At 45.7% G+C, this 18,826-nt stretch overlaps 1 protein-coding gene across 5 annotated transcripts in view; it reads right to left on the bottom strand.

The window, feature by feature from the left end:
• Positions 1–222: 222 nt before the first annotated feature.
• CFAP206 (cilia and flagella associated protein 206) overlaps positions 223–18,826 on the bottom strand; it is a 145,009-nt gene continuing 126,405 nt past the window's right edge. For 4 of the 5 annotated variants that reach the window (XM_033937176.1, XM_033937177.1, XM_033937175.1 and 1 more), the window contains 2 exons: positions 13,342–13,485; positions 223–563 (listed from right to left, as the gene is read on the bottom strand). In XM_033937176.1, coding sequence (XP_033793067.1) covers positions 330–563; positions 13,342–13,485 — 378 coding nt within the window. In that variant the 3' untranslated portion in view covers positions 223–329. The remainder of the gene's footprint in view (positions 564–13,341; positions 13,486–18,826) is intronic. The other variant, XM_033937178.1, reaches the window with a different exon arrangement.

The raw sequence follows: 18,826 nt of genomic DNA, 5'->3' as shown, positions 1-18,826 counted from the left end.
AAGCTGTGTATAAGTGTACTTCATCTGCTGCACAGTTCAAGTATCTTTTGGCCTTCCAAATACATTTTGAGAATAAATTTGAGACTGTTAAAACATATCCCACAGAAGACAAATGTCCTCTAGTTGCTTAGTGGAGGCCCAAGCCTCTAGACAGGGCTGAAGAACCTTTATCTTTAAGAAATAAGCTATTAAAAAAAGACATAAAAGCTAGCTTTTTCCTTGGATTACTTTATATTTGAACCTACACAAAATTTGATTGTTAACTTTACAAAGCATTTCTTCAAAATATGTATTTTATTTTATGCTGTTCCTGTTGATGCATCACTTGCTCAAGTTTCTTTAACAGACCTTGTTAAATCAACTTTGACCATTTCAGTAGCAGTAGACGTTTGACCTCCACGAAGGCCTGCCAGGTAGATCTGTGGTTTTGGTACATTGCTCGAGTTATCCCGTTTGTTCTGGGTACCAGTTTGCTTTGGTGGGTATACCTGGGTAGCGTTCTCTCTTCTCATGTTACTGTTATTAGTCTGCATTGAATGAGTTACTTTCCTTCGTAAATTAGCCTAAAAATGAAAATAAAATCAGAACACAGTCAGATTTAGCAACCTTAAGTATTTAGTCAAAGCTAAGTTTCCATAAATTAGTTGCTCACACATAATGCAAGAATAGTGATCTCCTAATTACAGACATACAGTATAGATTATTTTTATTATGAGGAGAAAAGGATACTCTTAAGCTAGTAATTATCCCAGGACAAGCAGGCAGCCTATTCTTAACATGTGGGTGACGCCATCCACGGAGCCCCAATGCGGACAGCATTGCAAGCTGATTTGCTTGCAGAACTTAGAAAGTTCGCGAGTGCCGCACCAATCATGCGCGAGTGCCTTCCCGCCCACGCAAGGGCGCACGTCTCCTCAGTTCTCTGCGAAGCTGAGAAGTCGTTTTTTCGATGCTCTGCGCTAGGCTCAGTTCTAAAACTTCATGCCTTCTCTCACCGTGGCTCGTGTTCTGTTATTTTGCAGGGTCGCTGTGGTTTTTTTGCGCATTTCCATTTCTTTTTTTTTAAAAACCCAACTTTAATTTTATTAATTTTGTCACGGTGGGGCCTGCTTTGCAGCCTCTGCTGGCGGGTTTCGATTTTGCTGAGGCCATCTTTCCGCCTATGTCCAGGCCGGTCACAGGTCAGGTGGAGACATTTTCGGAGGTATGGATCATAGAAACATAGAAAAAAGCGGCAGAAAAGGGCTATAGCCCACCAAGTCTGCCCATTCCAAGTATCCCCCCCCTTAAATTTACTCCCTTAAAGATCCCACGTGAGTATCCCATTTTTTCTTAAAATCCGTCACGCTGCTGGCCGTTATCACCTGGAGTGGGAGTCTGTTCCAATGATCCACCACTCTTTCGGTGAAGAAGTACTTCCTGGAGTCGCCATGAAACTTCCCTCCCCTGATTTTCAGCGGGTGCCCTCTGGTGGTTGAGGGTCCTATGAGCCAGAAGATATCATCTTCTGACTCAATGCGTCCCGTGATGTACTTATACGTTTCAATCATATCTCCCCGTTCTCTTCTTTCCTCAAGTGAGTACAGCCGCAATTTCTTTAGTCTTTCTTCATATGTGAGATCCTTGAGCCCCATGACCATCCTGGTGGCCGTTCGCTGAACCAACTCGATCCTCAATACGTCCTTTCGGTAGTGTGGTCTCCAAAACTGAACACAGTACTCCAAGTGGGGCCTCACCATGGCTCTGTACAACGGCATCATAACTTCAGGTCCCTGCTGACGAAACTTCTGCGGATACACCCCATCATTTGTCTTGCCCTGGAGGAAGCCTTCTCCACTTGATTGGCAACCTTCATGTCCTCGCTAATGATCACCCCTAGATCGCGTTCCGCCGTGGTCCTGATCAAGGTCTCACCATTTAGTACATAAGTTCTACGCGGGTTTCTTTTGCCCAGGTGCATTACCTTGCATTTTTTAGCATTGAAGCCTAGCTGCCAAGTATTTGACCATTGTTCCAGTAGCAGTAGGTCGATCCACTCATCCCGGTCTCGACCTCAGCTCCGGTCAAGTCTTCTATGGGGCTCCCGCCTTCTATCTCGACCTACATCAAACCTTTCTTGTTTGGGAAGTCCTTGAGCAAATCTGCCAAGTCTTCTCCTGAGGTGCCACTTTCCTCACTGTCTTCCTCAGGTCAGGTAGCAGTGGTTCTGAAGCTGCCCAAGAAACATGTCTCCAAATCAAGGCGTCATTCTTCCTCGGAGACTATAGCCATACCAAATGTACCAGTTCAAGTCTCAGTTTCACATTTGCAGGCTATGATCCAGACCATTATACCTCAGGAGTTTGGTAATATGCTTGCCAGACATACTCCTGTCTCGACTCTGCTTCCTGCAGCCCAGCCTGAGCACTCAGCAGTACCACAAGGAGTCGAGTCCTTGGCAGTGCCTCGAGCTGAATCTATACACTCTATGCAAGGAGTCGAGTCTTTGTGAGTGTCTCGTCTGCAGCCCCAAGGAGTTGAGTCCTTGCCAGTGCCTCAAGGTATCTCGACACAAGGAGCTCAGTCCTTTTTGGTGTCTCGACCTCGATCTCCAGCCTTCAGCCCTCCTTCCTCACATAAGGCGCTGCCTTTTCGAGGCATAGACCAGGACTCCTTGACGTTTCTCTCAGCGGGACCTGCTTGGTTCAAGGCACTATTCTCCACATCAGTCGAGGTACCCATCGAGGCCAAGGTCCTCTTCTCAAGACAGGCCTCGAGACTCTTCAAGGCCTCCAACTATGAAGTCAAGATCGCCTCCTGCAAAGCCTTACCACTATGGTTTTTCTCCTGTGAGGGATTCTATCCATTCTCTCAGTCAGTCATCCATACCTGCATATTCAACCTCAGGTATCAGCACTCCAGAGAGGCTTCACTTTCTTTCTCTGCTTTGTGAGGCCACCTTCTTCCCTTCAAGGTCAATCTTCCTTGGATATCTTTTACTTTTTTCCTCACCAAATATTCTACAAAGTATTTAGAGGAACTGGGTATGTCTCATCCTCCTGCGGAGTCTCTTAAATTGCCCACTAATAGACTTCTTTCAAGCAAAATCTTGTGCCACCTTATTCCATTCCTGCTGTACCAGGAAAGCTGGAATCTTGTTACAGCATAGTTCACTGCAAGAGCTTCAAGAAATCTCAGTTATCCCATCAGTCCCTTCTCGTGGAATCTTCTCTGTCAAGGACCAATCCTGTCACAGTTTATACCACTGTCTCTCCTGGAAGAGAAGGCAGGACCATGGATTTGGTAGTGGTTTCTACCAAAACTCTCTTATGGCATTTGGTTGACATCCTGCCTGAATTTTACAAATCTATTCCTCTATATCATCTTTCAGAGTTTCAGCATGTGACTACCACTCTGGCTCAACTCCATATGCATCTCCTTCAATCTTCCTATGATGCATTTGAACTTGCCTCGAGGGTCACCGCCTTTTCAGTAGCGATGTGCAGGCTTGCCTGGCTCCGCAGTATAGACATGGACCCCAATCTTCAAGATTGTCTGGCCACATTACTTATCAAGGCAATGAATTGTTTGATGATTCCATCGAGGCAGCTACTCAACGATTGTCTGAACATGAAAAATTGTTTGCTTCCATCACTCGTCCTAAGCCTTCCACTTCTAAAGGCTTCAGACCTCTTCCATCTTCTCAGAGGCGTTTTCCACAGAGAACAGCTCCTTAAACAACCACTACAGCAGCAGAGGCAACAGAAACCTCAGACTCCTGCTGTGCCTAAGCCCTCAGCTTTTTTTTACCACCGCTGGGAGATAATTACATCAGCTGTCCATCATCAGGGAAGGATACTCTCTTCATTTCATCCAGGTTCCTCCAGACTTGCCTCCAAGAGTCTCCTTCCAATCCATCCCAGACCATCTTTCTTCTTCAGAAAGCTCAAGCTCTGCTTCATCTCCGTGCCATCAAAGAGGTTCCGCTGGAATAGGAGAGCAGGGGGTTTTACTCTCATTACTTCCTAGTCCCGAAGATGACGGGCGATCTGCGATCCATTTTGTATCTCAGAGCCCTCAACAAATTTCTTGTCAGGGAGAAATTTCGAATGCTGTCTCTAGCATCATTGTACCCCCTTCTAGATCAGAACGATTGGTTATGTTCTCTAGATCTCAAAGAGGCTTACACTCACATTCCCATTCATCCAGCCTCTCGACAGTTCCTCAGATTTCGGGTGGGAAATCTGCATTTTCAGTACAGAGTGCTACCTTTCAGACTGGCTTCATCTCCAAGAGTGTTCACCAAATGCAGCTCGGCGGAACCATGGCCTCCAGGTGTTCCTGTACCTGGACAACTGGCTCATCAAGGATTCCACAGCTCAAGGGGTTATTGTAGCGACCCTACAGACCACGTGGTTTCTACAAAGTTTGGGTTCAAAATCAACTTTCCCAAATCCCAGCTACAGCCCTCTCAGAATTTACAGTTCACCGACTCAGAGCATCCCTTCCTCAACAACATCAGGATGCTCTCATTCGTCTCTGCCACAAGGTGTCTTCCTTGACTACAATTTCAGCAAGACACCTGATGGTTCTCCTAGGTCACATAGCCTCTACAGTTCACGTGACTCCTTTTGCCAGACTACACCTCAGAATTCCTCAGTGGACCCTGGTATCGCGGTGGGCGCAGGCTTGCAACCCACTCTCTCAACACATTACAGTCACTCCATTGAGACAGTCTCTCCACTGGTGGATGCTCTCTTCCAATCTCTCCAGAAGTTTACTGTTTCAGATGCCCCCCCCCATCAGAAGATCCTCATGACAGATTCCTCGACCTACACTTGGGGGGCTCATCTTGACGGTCTCCGTACTCAAGGCCACTGGTCCAGCACGGATCGTCAGTGTCACATCAATCTGTTGGAACTCAGAGTGATCTTCAATACTCTCAAAGCTTTCCAGCATCTTCTTCATGACCAGGTAGTCCTCATTCGGACAGACAACCAAGTAGCCATGTACTAAGTCAACAAGCAGGGAGGAACAGGATCTCTCCCTCTTTGTCAGGAAGCTCAAAAGGTGTGGAATTGAGCAATCCATCACAACTCCTTCATGAAAGCAGTCTACATTCAAGGAGAGAAAAAAATGGCTGGCGGACAAATTAAGCCGTTTTCTACAACCTCATAGAAACATAGAAGATGACAGCAGAAAAGGGCTACAGCCCATCAAGTATGCCCACTCTGCTTACCCACCCCCTGTCTATGCCCTAATCTAATCTAATCTAATCTAAACCTTAAGTTTATATACCGCATCATCTCCATGAGAATGGAGCTCGACAAAGTTTACAAGAACTTAAAATAGTGGGTAGAGAAGAAGAAAAAGGATTACATGAACTTATGTGTAGAAGGGGGGAGAGAAAGGGGGGAAGGATAGAGCTACAATTTGCTGAAAAGCCAGGTTTTCAGTTGTTTGCGGAATAACTGAAGGGAGCTCAGGTTCCGCAGCGGGGTGGTGAGGTCGTTCCAAAGACCTGTGATTTTGAAGAGAAGGGATTTTCCCAGTTTGCCTGAATAGTGGATGCCGCGTGGAGAGGGGAAGGCTAGTTTAAGCCTTTGGGCAGTTCTGGAGGAGTCGGGACTGGAGGAGTTGAAAGACAGTGGGATAAGAGGAGGCAGGATTCCGTGAATGATCTTGAAAGCCAGGCAGGAACATTTGAAATGGATTCTGGAGATTATTGGGAGCCAATGAAGTTTGGCAAGGAGTGGGGAGGCATGGTCAGACTTGCGTTTTGAGAAGATCAGTTTGGCTGCAGTATTCTGGATTAGCTGGAGTCTTAGAATACTTTTTTTTGATAGATTTAAGTAGATGGCGTTGCAGTAATCTAGTTTGGAGAGGATGATGGATTGGACAAGGATGGCAAAGTGTTGTTGGCTGAAGTAGGATCTAGCTTTCCTCAGCATGTGAAGGCTGAAAAAGCATGATTTTGCCAAGGAGTTGAGGTGGTCATTGAGGGAGAGAGAGGAATCGATAGTGATACCAAGGACCTTGCATGAGAACTCGAGCTGTAGTGTATCGCCTGTGGGTAGTGTGAAAAGTGTGGGCAGGTGTTCGAATTTTGGGCCGAGCCAGAGTAGTTTTGTTTTAGATTCATTTAGTTTCATCTGTACCGAGAGGGACCAGGCACGGAGTCTCATTATGCAAGCTGTAATGTTTTCGTGGAGGTTGGTGAGGTTCTGGTCAGTCTCAAGGAGGACAAGGATGTCATCTGCATAAGTGTAGATTGTTTCCAGGGGGGATAGTTGAAAGAGTTTCAGGGAGGACATGTAGATGTTAAAGAGAATAGGGGAAAGGGGTGATCCTTGAGGGACACCGCAAGATGGAGTCCAAGGAGTGGACATGGTGCCATTTGTGTTGACGGTGTAGGAACGGGAGCGTAAGAAGTTTGAGAACCACATTAGGACGGTGGAGTCGATTCCAATCTCGGAAAGTTGGTAAAGTAGTATGTCGTGATGGACGACATCAAAAGCAGCGGAAAGATCGAATTGTAGTAGGACAGCGAATTTGTTACGTGAGTGTAGTTGTTGTACCTTTGAAATTAGGGAAACTAGGAGGGATTCAGTGCTAATGACCCAATTTCCTTATCTTGACCCTCTTAGGGATCCCACATGGGTATCCCATTTATTCTTAAAGTCTGGCACGCTGTCTGCCTCGATCACCTGCACTGGAAGCTTGTTCCAATGATCAACCACTCTCTCTGTGAAGAAATACTTTCTGGTGTCGCCATGAAATTTTCCGCCCCTGAGTTTGAGCGGGTGCCCTCTTGTGGCCGAGGGTCCCTTGAGAAAGAAAATATCATCTTCCACTTCGACACGTCCCGTGAGGTACTTAAATGTTTCGATCATGTCTCCCCTCTCCCTACGTTCCTCGAGAGTGTAGAGCTGTAATTTGTTCAGTCTCTCTTCGTACGAGAGACCCTTGAGCCCCGAGATCATCCTGGTGGCCGTCCGCTGAACCGATTCAATTCTGCGCAAATCTTTACTGTAATGTGGCCTCCAGAATTGCACAAGGTACTCCAGATGAGGTCTCACCATGGCCCTGTACAATGGCATTATGACTTCAGGCTTTCGGCTGACGAAACTTCTATTGATACAACCCAATATCTGCCTTGCCTTAGATGAAGCCTTCTCCACTTGATTGGCAGTTTTCATGTCTGCACTGATGATTACTCCTAAATCTCGTTCTGCTGAAGTCCTAGTTAAAGTTTCTCCGTTCAAAAAGTACGTCCTGCATGGATTTCTGCTTCCGAGGTGCATGACCTTACATTTCTTAGCATTTCTTACATTTCTTACATTTCTCATCTTTGGGACATTGCTGTGAACAAGGCTGCCCTGGAACTTCATTCAATAAGATAAGTTGCTCTGCATTTCATATTCTGCTCTTTTCACTGGTTTTCAGCATTATATCTGCTTAATTTCTCTTCTCATCCCTGTTTCTTACTAAAAAAAAAAAAAAAAGCACAAAAAAATAAACTCTTCTCTTTCCTCTGTTAAATCTTATTTCCTCTTTCCCTTTCCCTTCATAGGAATAAGGGTAAGACTTATAGTCCCACCAACCCCAGGGGCCACTATTCATATATAGAGACCCATATAATCAGGACTTCACAACCAATCAAGATGACCTTTATTCTATGCAATCACTGCGGTGCTTTAATTCCAAGACATACTATTTGGAGGCTTAAGGCTTGCCCCATCTGTCTTCAACTTGCCAGTATTAAGGAGGAGCTCTGCAAACTTAAACAGGAATTGAATACAATTAAAGCAGCTTCCATCACTCCACAAAATCATACCAACTTACCACCTCCACCTCAAAGAATAAAACAGCCCAGGAATAAATGGGTCACAGTAGGCTCAGGAAGACTGCAACATGTAACACAGAAACATCCACCTTCACTAATATTACCTCTACAGAATTCCTTCGCTCCACTAGTGCACTGCGATACTCAAGAAAACAGAAGGGAGGTGGGACTGGAACCAATGAAGGTAACTCAAGAGAACAAGCGCACCCTAAGTACAAATAAAAAAGCCAAAAACAGAAAACTATTACTGTTGGGGGATTCCATCATCAGAGGCATTAACCTTGGAATGCAGGGCGAGAAGACCAAAATAGTGAAATGTCTTCCAGGATCCTCAGCTACCAGGAGTTCCAGGCAAATACTGACTATAATTAAGGAAGAAACTAAGGATTTTAACACTGATGTTGTTATCCATCTGGGAACAAATGACCTGGCCAACAACTCCACACTTGCAGCACAGAAAGCTTTTCGGGAGCTTGGTGAGGGCGTGAAACCTTTTGTAAAGACTTTAGCTTTTTCTGAAATACTGCCTGCATATGGAAAGGGAGAGCAAAGAGTGAAAAACACAGAGGACTTTAATAGATGGCTCAGAGCCTGGTGTCATCAAGAAGGCTTCAGGTACATAGGAGGATGGGGAAATACATGGAAGGACAAGAAGCTATATTGCACTGATGGGCTACATATTACTACAGCAGGAAAAAGAAACCTTGCAGAGAAATTTAGACAATATTTTTCTAGACATTTAAACTAGAAGGTGGGGGTGGTGTATGTACGAAGGACAATTATAGAGACCACCCCCGGCAAAAGAAAAGATGTGATAGTAGTAAAGGCTGCAACATAAGCAATATCAGCAACTCATTTCTTAGTATTGCAACGGAAAGTGAATCGACACAAAAATCCATATGAAAAAGGAGATTATCGCTGAAAAATAACTGGAAAGCGATGACCACAAATGCTCACAGTCTAAGCAACAAAGTTCATGATCTGCAAGCCCTGATGTTAGAGGCAGATCTAGATATTGTTGCTATCATAGAGACATGGTTCAGTGAATCACATGGATGGGATGCAGACATACCGGGATATAATCTTTTTAGGAAGGACAGAGATGGTCATAAAGGTGGAGGAGTAGCTCTCTATGTAAAGATCAATATCCAAGCGACCGAAATGCAAGGGACCTGGGGAGAGGAAGAAGCGATATGGATTGCTCTGAAAAGAGAAGATGGAACTTCTATCTACGTGGGTGTAGTCTACAGACCTCCGACTCAATTGCAGCAAATTGATAAGGATCTGATTGTGGATATCCATAAGTTTGGAAGGAAAGAGGAGGTTCTGCTGTTGGGAGATTTCAACCTGCCGGATGCGGACTGGAATGTTCCGTCTGCGGAATTGGAAAGAAGTAGGGAGATTGTGGATGCCTTTCAAGAGGCTCTGCTCAGACAAATGGTGACGGAACCCACAAGGGAAAAAGCGATATTGGATCTGGTCCTCACAAATGGAGAGAGTATCTCTAATGTTCGAGTGGGTGCTCACCTGGGAAGTAGCGATCATCAAACGGTTTGGTTTGATATAACGGCTAAAGTGGAGAGCGGCCGCACGATACTTAAAGTCCTAGATTTCAAACGTACGGACTTTAATGCAATGGGAAAGTACTTGAAGAAAGAGCTGTTAGGATGGGAGGACATAAGAGAAGTGGAAAGACAGTGGTCTAAGCTGAAAGGAGCAATAAAAATGGCTACGGACCTTTATGTGAAGAAAATCAATAAAAACAAGAGAAAAAGGAAGCCGATATGGTTCTCCAACCTAGTGGCTGAGAAAATAAAGGCGAAAGAGTTGGCGTTCAAGAAATATAAAAAAACCCAAGAAGAGGAGAGCAGAAAGGACTACAGGGTGAAACTGAAAGAAGCCAAGAGAGAGGTACGTTTGGCGAAGGCACAGGCGGAAGAACAAATGGCTAAAAATGTAAAAAAGGGAGATAAAAATTTTTTCAGATATATTAGTGAAAGGAGGAAGATAAAAAATGGAATTGCTAGGCTAAAAGATGCTGGAACAAATATGTGGAGAGTGATGAGGAGAAAGCAAATGTGCTAAACAAATACTTCTGTTCTGTTTTCACAGAAGAAAATCCTGGAGAAGGACCGAGATTGTCTGGTAAAGTTACAAGAGAAAATGGAGTAGATTCTGCGCCGTTCACGGAGGAGGGTGTTTATGAGCAACTTGAAAAACTGAAGATGGACAAAGCGATGGGACCAGACGGGATCCATCCCAGGATACTAAGGGAGATCAGAGAGGTTCTGGCGAGTCCTATTAAAGACTTGTTCAACAAATCTCTGGAGACGGGAGTAATTCCTGGGGATTGGAGGAGAGCGGATGTGGTCCCTATTCATAAAAGTGGTCACAGGGATGAAGCAGGAAACTACAGGCTGGTGAGCCTCACTTCAGTTGTTGGAAAAATAATGGAAGTGCTGCTGAAAGAAAGGATAGTGTACTTCCTTGAATCTAATGGGTTACAGGATCCGAGGCAACATGGCTTTACAAAAGGTAAATCGTGCCAAACGAACCTGATTGAATTTTTTGATTGGGTGACCAGAGAGCTGGATCGAGGACATATGCTAGATGTAATTTACTTGGATTTCAGCAAAGCCTTTGATACAGTTCCTCATAGGAGGCTGTTGAACAAACTTGAAGGGCTGAAGTTAGGACCCAAAGTGGTGAACTGGGTCAGAAACTGGCTGTCGGACAGACGCCAGAGGGTGGTGGTTAATGGAAGTCGCTCGAAGGAAGGAAAGGTGACTAGTGGAGTCCCTCAGGGTTCCGTGCTGGGGCCAATCCTGTTCAATATGTATGTGAGTGACATTGCTGAAGGGTTAGAAGGAAAAGTGTGCCTTTTTGCAGATGATACCAAGATTTGTAACAGAGTAGACACCGAAGAGGGAGTGGAAAATATGAAAAATGATCTGCAAAAGTTAGAGGAATGGTCTAATGCCTGGCAACTAAAATTCAATGCAGAGTAATGCATTTGGGGATTAATAATAGGAAGGAACCGTATATGCTGGGAGGAGAGAAGCTGATATGCACGGACGGGGAGAGGGACCTTGGGGTTATAGTGTCCGAAGATCTAAAGGCGAAAAAACAGTGTGACAAGGCTGTGGCTGCTGCCAGAAGGATGCTGGGCTGTATAAAGAGAGGCGTAGTCAGTAGAAGGAAGAAGGTGTTGATGCCCCTGTACAGGTCATTGGTGAGGCCCCACTTGGAGTATTGTGTTCAGTTTTGGAGACCGTATCTGGTGAAAGACGTAAGAAGACTTGAGGCGGTCCAGAGGAGGGCGACGAAAATGATAGGAGGCTTGCGCCAGAAGACTTATGAGGAGAGACTGGAAGCCCTGAATATGTATACCCTAGAGGAAAGGAGAGACAGGGGAGATATGATTCAGACGTTCAAATACTTGAAGGGTATTAACATAGAACAAAATCTTTTCCAGAGAAAGGAAAATGGTAAAACCAGAGGACATAATTTGAGGTTGAGGGGTGGTAGATTCAGGGGCAATGTTAGGAAATTCTACTTTACGGAGAGGGTAGTGGATGCCTGGAATGCGCTCCCGAGAGAGGTGGTGGAGAGTAAAACTGTGACTGAGTTCAAAGAAGCGTGGGATGAACACAGAAGATTTAGAATCAGAAAATAATATTAAATATTGAACTAGGCCAGTTACTGGGCAGACTTGCACGGTCTGTGTCTGTGTATGGCCGTTTGGTGGAGGATGGGCAGGGGAGGACTTCAATGGCTGGGAGGGTGTAGATGGGCTGGAGTAAGTCTTAACAGAGATTTCGGCAGTTGGAACCCAAGCACAGTACCGGTTAAAGCTTTGGATTCTTGCCCAGAAGTAGCTAAGAAGAAAAATTATTAAAAAAAAATTTAAATTGAATCAGGTTGGGCAGACTGGATGGACCATTCGGGTCTTTATCTGCCATCATCTACTATGTTACTATGTATTGAAGCCTAGCTGCCAGGTTGAGGACCAACTTTCCTATGTAAGCAGGTCCTGCGCCACGAATGGACACTCAATTCCTCACCTCTCCATCACATTTTTTCTCAGTGGGGCACTCCTCAGATAGATCTCTTTGCGTCTCCCCACAACCACAAACTGCTTCAGTTCTGCTCCAGGATATATTCTCCTCATCGCCTCGAGTCAGCTCTCCACTTTAGCCGTTATATCAAACCAAACCGTTACATGTAAATACTTTTAAAATTAATAGGAGGAAATATTTTTTTCAATCAAAGAATAGTTAAACTCTGGACTTGTTGCCAGTGGATGTATAACAGCGGTATGCGTAGCTGCATTTAAGAAAGATTTGGACAAGTTTCTGGAGGAAAGGTCCATAGTCTGTAATTGAGACAGACATGGAGAAAGCTACTACTTGCCTAGTGTCAGTAGCATAGACTGTTGCTACTATTTGGGTTTTTGCTAGATACTTGTAACCTGGATTGGCAACTACTGGAAACAGGAAAGTGGACTAGATGGACCATTGGTCTGACCTAGTATGGCTAGTCTTATGTTCTTAAAACACCTTTGCATAAACTTGTACAACAAAGAGTTGGAACCTTACCATATCAACATTCCTAACTCCCAGGGCTCTAAGAGCAACAATCTGATGTGTTAAAAAATGCACTGTAAATATTACACCATGTCCTAAAACTGTGTTTCTCAACACGCTGTACATGTACCCTTAGGGGTATGCAGGCCGCTTGTTGGGGGTACGTGGCCTGACCGCCACAGAGGATATTCCCTTCCCGCCTGTCAAAGCCGCAACCACCACCGGGGACCCCTCCTTGCTTCCCGCCCCACCCGCTGCCAGGGTTGCCTGCTCCTCCCTCCCAAATCCTACCCACAGGGCTTCCCTCTGACGTCAGAGGAAAGCCTTCCGGTGAGGGGGGGGGAGAGGTTCACAGTTACCTCCTCACCCATTCTGCCTTCAGCGGCTTGTTCAGGGGACGCACAGCAGGCAGCGATTTACACGCTGCATGTAGCTGACCCAGATCCCTTCTCGCTGACGTCGGAGGTAAGGCTTTTGGGTCAGCCACGTGCAGCGTGTAAATCACTGCCTGCTGTACAACAAGCCACCGAAGGCAGAAGGAGCAGTGCAGTTCGAACAAGTAAGAGGAGAAAGGAGTTGGGGGGAGGGAGAAGGAGCACATTGGGACATTGGAGGGGTACAATTCATGGACAATGGTTGGAAGGCGGGAAGGGGGCACGAACGCGACACAGAAGAAAGGAAGGGGGCACTTACTTGGGACAGGAGGGAGGGAATAGAAAGGGAGAATTGTTGGGCATGAGTGTGTGAGTGAGAGGGAAAGGAAGAAAGGAAATTTGGACCGATTGAAGGGGAGAAATGTTGGACATAGTGATGGAGGGAGAGATGTGGCATGGTGCTGCAGAGGGGTGATAGAAGGAGAAATGGGCATGGGGCTGGTGGGCAGTGGTGAAAAATACTTGTGGAACAATACACAATATCCTCCATACAGACCAATTTTTGGGCTTTTCTCCTGAGTTCCCATTCATTCCACTCGTACGACTTCACAATATTTGATTCCATGAAGTGAGTGTCAGTTTGTGTGCTGTTCTCACACTTTGTGATTGGCTTCATCAAACCTCTTTCACTCATAAGGCTCTAGATTAAAAAAAAACCAAACAAACCTCAACACAGTATGAATTTAAAGATATCAATCTTAAAAGAACCTTTTACTAAGGTATACTAACAGATTTAGGCCTGAATTCTGTATAAGACACCCGGTCTCAGAAGCCGACGGGCGTCCTTTATAGAATCGGGCCTAAGGGCGCCTAAAGTAAACCCTCTAACTGACGTCCATGTTACAGACTAGAGAATTCAACAAAAAATAATCCACTAATCAAATGTACTCATATCATTTAATATAAACACATGTTAAATAAATTATCACGCAGAATAAAAACAATAGAAAGGAGAAAGACAATTCAGCGGAAGGAACAGAAGTGCTTCATCAAATGTCATAATATTCAACAGCCTAAATAGTTCTATATTCAAACAAATAAATAAATAGTCACTTAGCTCAGAAAGCAATCAAGATGAAATTCACGCTGTGCTGCCATTATCCAAAAGCATGTAGAATATCTATCCATCCTTAACCATCTGAAAAGTACTTAAGTTCAAAGGTTTATGTGCATCCAAGTCCCAATAAGTGTAAACGTCCAAGGAAAGTGCGAGTGCAATAATCACGCATTCAGATTCTGGACCTTAGTGTGTGATAAATTCCATGCAACCCTATATATAACTATGGGCTGCATGGCACTTAAAACACAAATTCTTTAGCGTGAACTAAATCTGTTAGCACACCTTAGTAAAAGGACCTCCTTAGTACAATTGTCTAAATAGCAATTTAAACATATCTACTACAGTCAATAACCTGGGGCATAACTACCAAACAGATATTGCAAAACACAGCAATCAAGACCGCAAAGATCTATCAGTCGGCAAAGTATATTTCATCTTCAGTGCCTGATGCAACTTTGGGTAAAAACTTTATATTGCATCAGGCTCTAATGGTATATGAAACTGAATAAATAAATAAAGATATAGTGGATGTATATAGATTGATATCAGCATCCTTTTAGACATTGTTGTGTTGAAGATATGTACTATTTTCTTGTTAATATGAATTTTGTGGCTATTAATTTAAGGCCTATAGAAAATGTTCCTTTTTTCACTAAAGTAACAGAATCCCTTGGTGGGTTGCAATTATCTAAATATGTGGAAGATCACAGTATTGTACACTCTTTTCATTTCAAGTTTATGTTTATATAGTACATAAGTATTACTTATTCCAATGCAATAGATGAGACATTTTAGAGACAGATGGGTAGTGTCCCCATGGCCAAGTGCCATCTGCAGAAATAATCTACTCTGGATTTTTTTCTTTGTGCCTCAGCTGTACTTCACTAGACATCTTAGCTCCACCTGCATTTCCATTTTGCATGCATGCCAGCAGGAGTGTGTTTGTTCTGCTCTCCACATTTAAGTAGAGGGAAACATCAGGCAGGCAGATCGGGGTCGCGGCGAGAGCTAGCTCCGCCCACCCCCACGCGTCACAGGTCGCATCGGCCCGGGCTCCCCTTTAAGAGGAAGGGAGCCAACGGCGCCCAGCCGTTCGGCGCTCGCCTTAACGAGAGCGCCTTTGCGAAGGAGCCTTGAGAAGGAGCCCAGGCAGCCCAGCAGCAAACCCAATTTCTGAAAAACCAAACTTTAACTTAAAAAAAAAAAAAATAAAGTACTTTTCTTCTCTTCTCATTCTCTCTCACTACTCTTTCAGCTTCTCATTCCTCTCTCTCTCTCTACTCTTTCAGCTTCTCATTCTTCTCTCTCTCTCTCTACTCTTTCAGCTAGCTGCACGCCGGAAACCACTCTCAACCACCGAGGGACCATAGGAGCAAGGAGAAAGGAGAAAGAAATGGAGGCTACAGGAACCCTGCGGAGCTACCCAGTTTACTGCATCGAATGTCATATGTATGACTACCTCCCCTCCGGGAGGCGGGCATACATATGCAGTCGATGTCAGGAACTGGATAGCCTGAAGAAGGAGGTCGGGAGACTGCAGATTCGAGTACAGGAACTGGAGGGACTATGCACCATAGAGAAGCAGTGCTGGGAAACTGAAGACACCACCAGAGAGGACCACATCACGTAACAAGTTAGAGAGCTCGAGAAGTTCATCGAGGAGGCTTGCAGGATGGTGGAGGCACAGGACGACCAGCTCATCAGGACAGATTCAACAGTCGGACGACAAATTCCACCAGACACCATGGAAGTAGGGCCTTGTGGGGAAACTGGACAGGCAGATGAGGAGAAGACCCAACAGAACACAGAGGAAGGACTAGGTGACTGCGCCACTGACACAGACCTGAGACCGGAGAGACAGTTGAGGAAGGGGAGATCTGCTATCGTAGTAGGAGACTCGATCCTGAGAGGAGTGGACAGTCACATAGCAGGAGGGAGAGAGGACCGACTAGTGACATGTCTCCCCGGGGCAAGAACAAAGGACATCATCAACAGAATTGAAAGGATCCTGGAAGGGGCCGAGACAGAGGAGACAGCTGTAGTAATCCATGTTGGAACCAACGACATCAGCAGGAGGGACTACAACAGGACTGCACTAACTGATCAGTTCAGGATCCTGGGGAGAAAACTGAAACTGAGGGGATGCAAGATAGCCTTCTCAGAGATCCTGCCTGTACCGAGAGCGGACACATGGAGGCAGAGTGAACTACAAGAAATAAACGGTTGGCTCAGGAGATGGTGCGAGGATGAGGGTTTCCTTTTTGTTCGGAACTGGTCAACTTTCTTGGGAAAGAACAAACTCTACAGGAGAGATGGACTGCACCTGAGCACGACTGGGACGAGGATGCTGGCACGCAACGTCCAGAGCATCATAGACTTGGCTTTAAACTAAAGAAGAGGGGAAAGCCGACAGTCAATCTGACACATCGGACAATTGTATCAAATAAGGATACTGAGCAAGGACATTGTAAAAGAGGGCATGGAACTGAGTGGAAATTTTTGGAAAAAGGACCTAAGGAAGCAATACAAGGGCCTAGGGCCAGGGGCATTGAGCAAGGACATTGTAAAAATGGGATCGGGGCTGAGTGGGACTTTTTGGGAAAAGGACCTAAGGACGCAATGCAGAGGACCAGGGCCAAGGACATTGAACAAGGGCACTGTAAAGGAGGGCTCAGGACTGAGCTGAAATTTATTGAAAAAGGACCTAAGGATAGATCGCAGGAGTCTAGGGCACAAATGTCATTGGTAAGCAGGACTAAAAGAGAACAACAGATCCCAGAGGAACAACCAAAAATGGGGAAACAGGCTGAGGACGAAACAGATACACCACAGGAGGAGGATGACCGAGACGAGGCTTGGGGACTAGCATCTTACGAGGGAGACGCCAGGAGTGCCAAACCACGAGGAAAACCAGCAAGAAAGGCGAACAACCGGGACTTACATTGCTTGTACACTAACGCTAGGAGCCTAGGGGCTAAAATGGGAGAGCTGGAAGTATTAGCCTGCAAAAAGGGCCTAGACATAACCGGAGTCACAGAAACGTGGTGGACTGATGAAAATAAATGGGATGTGGCCTTACCAGGGTTCAAACTCTACAGGAGAGATAGGTCACACAAAAAGGGTGGAGGAATAGCGCTATATATAAAAGATTCCATACCTTCAACCAGGATGGAAACAACAGTAAGAGCGGACGACTTGGAATCATTATGGGTTAAACTACCAGGAGGAGCAGGAACAGATATAAAATTGGGTCTGTACTATCGCCCACTTGGACAATCGGAAAACATCGACCAGGACCTGGAGGCCAAACTGAGGCAGTTATGCCAAAGCGGAAGTGTGGTGGTGATGGGGGACTTCAACTACCCGGGAATAGACTGGAGCATCGGGCACTCACACTGTATGAGGGAGACCAAATTCATGGAGATCACGAGGGACTGTTTCATGGAACACCTGGTCACGGAACCAACACGGGGAGATGCCACTCTTGACCTAATCTTCAACGGACTAGGGGACCCGCTAAGGAAGTGGCGGTACTAGCCCCACTAGGAAACAGCGATCACAACACGATCCAGTACAGGCTAGAAATTGGACCTTCAAAGGTGAAAAAGCAATGTTACTTACCGTAACAGTTGTTATCCAGGGACAGCAGGCAGCTATTCTCACTAGTGGGTGATGTCATCCGACAGAGCCCCGATACGGACATCTTGCAAGCATGTCTTGCTTGAAGAAACTCAGAAGTTTCGAGATGCCCGCACCGCGCATGCGCCAGTGCCTTCCCGCCCGATGTACCGGGCGTGTCTCCTCAGTTCAGGTAGCTAGCCTGAGAAGCCAACCCAGGGGAGGTGGGTGGGACGTGAGAATAGCTGCCTGCTGTCCCTGGATAACAACTGTTACGGTAAGTAACATTGCTTTATCCCAGGACAAGCAGGCAGGTATTCTCACTAGTGGGTGACCTCCAAGCTAACCCCAATGGGATGGTGGGAGAGTTGGCAATTTAAGAGAACAAATTTTGTAACACTGTTTGGCCAAACTGTCCATCCCGTCTGGAGAAAGTATCCAGACAATAATGAGAGGTGAATGTATGAACCGAGGACCAAGTGGCAGCCTTACAAATCTCCTCAATCGGTGTCGATCTGAGGAAAGCTACAGAGGCTGCCATTGCTCTGACCTTATGGGCTGTGACCTTACAGGGAAGGGATAATCCAGCCTGGGCATAGCAGGAAGAGATACAAGCCGCCATCCAGTTAGAGATGGTGCGCTTCGATACAGGTCGTCCCAACTTGTTTGGATCAAAGGAGACGAAAAGTTGAGGAGCAGTTCTGTGAGGCTTTGTGCGATCCAAGTAGAAAGCTAAAGCACGTTTACAGTCCAGAGTGTGCAAAGCAGCTTCCCCAGGATGAGAATGAGGCTTTGGAAAGAACACTGGAAGCACGATGGATTGGTTGATGTGAAATTCAGGGACCACTTTAGGCAGGAATTTCGGATGAGTACGAAGAACCACCTTGTCATGATGAAATACAGTGAACGGTGGATCCGCCACTAGGGCCTGAAGCTCACTGACCTGGCGAACAGACGTGAGGGCCACCAGAAAAACCACCTTCCAGGTGAGATACTTAAGTGGAGCCTTGTTGAGAGGTTCAAACGGAGGCTTCATGAGATGAGACAGGACAACATTGAGATCCCAAACCACAGGAGGAGGTTTGATAGGATGGTTGACATGAAAAAGACCTTTCATAAATCTGGAAACCACAGGATGAGCAGACAAAGTTTTCCCCTGTAGAGGCTGATGGAAAGCCGCAATAGCACTCAGGTGGACTCGTATGGAGGTAGATTTGAGACCAGACTGAGACAGGTGTAGAAGATAGTCCAATACAGAAGAAAGGGAAGCTCGCTGAGGTTCCGTGGCATTGGAAATACACCA

Source organism: Geotrypetes seraphini, chromosome 3 (genome assembly GCF_902459505.1).
Source record: "Geotrypetes seraphini chromosome 3, aGeoSer1.1, whole genome shotgun sequence".
Classification (NCBI taxonomy): Eukaryota; Metazoa; Chordata; class Amphibia; order Gymnophiona; family Dermophiidae; genus Geotrypetes; species Geotrypetes seraphini.
Note: the sequence above shows the minus strand (reverse complement) of the source record. Positions and strands in the feature narration are given on the sequence as shown.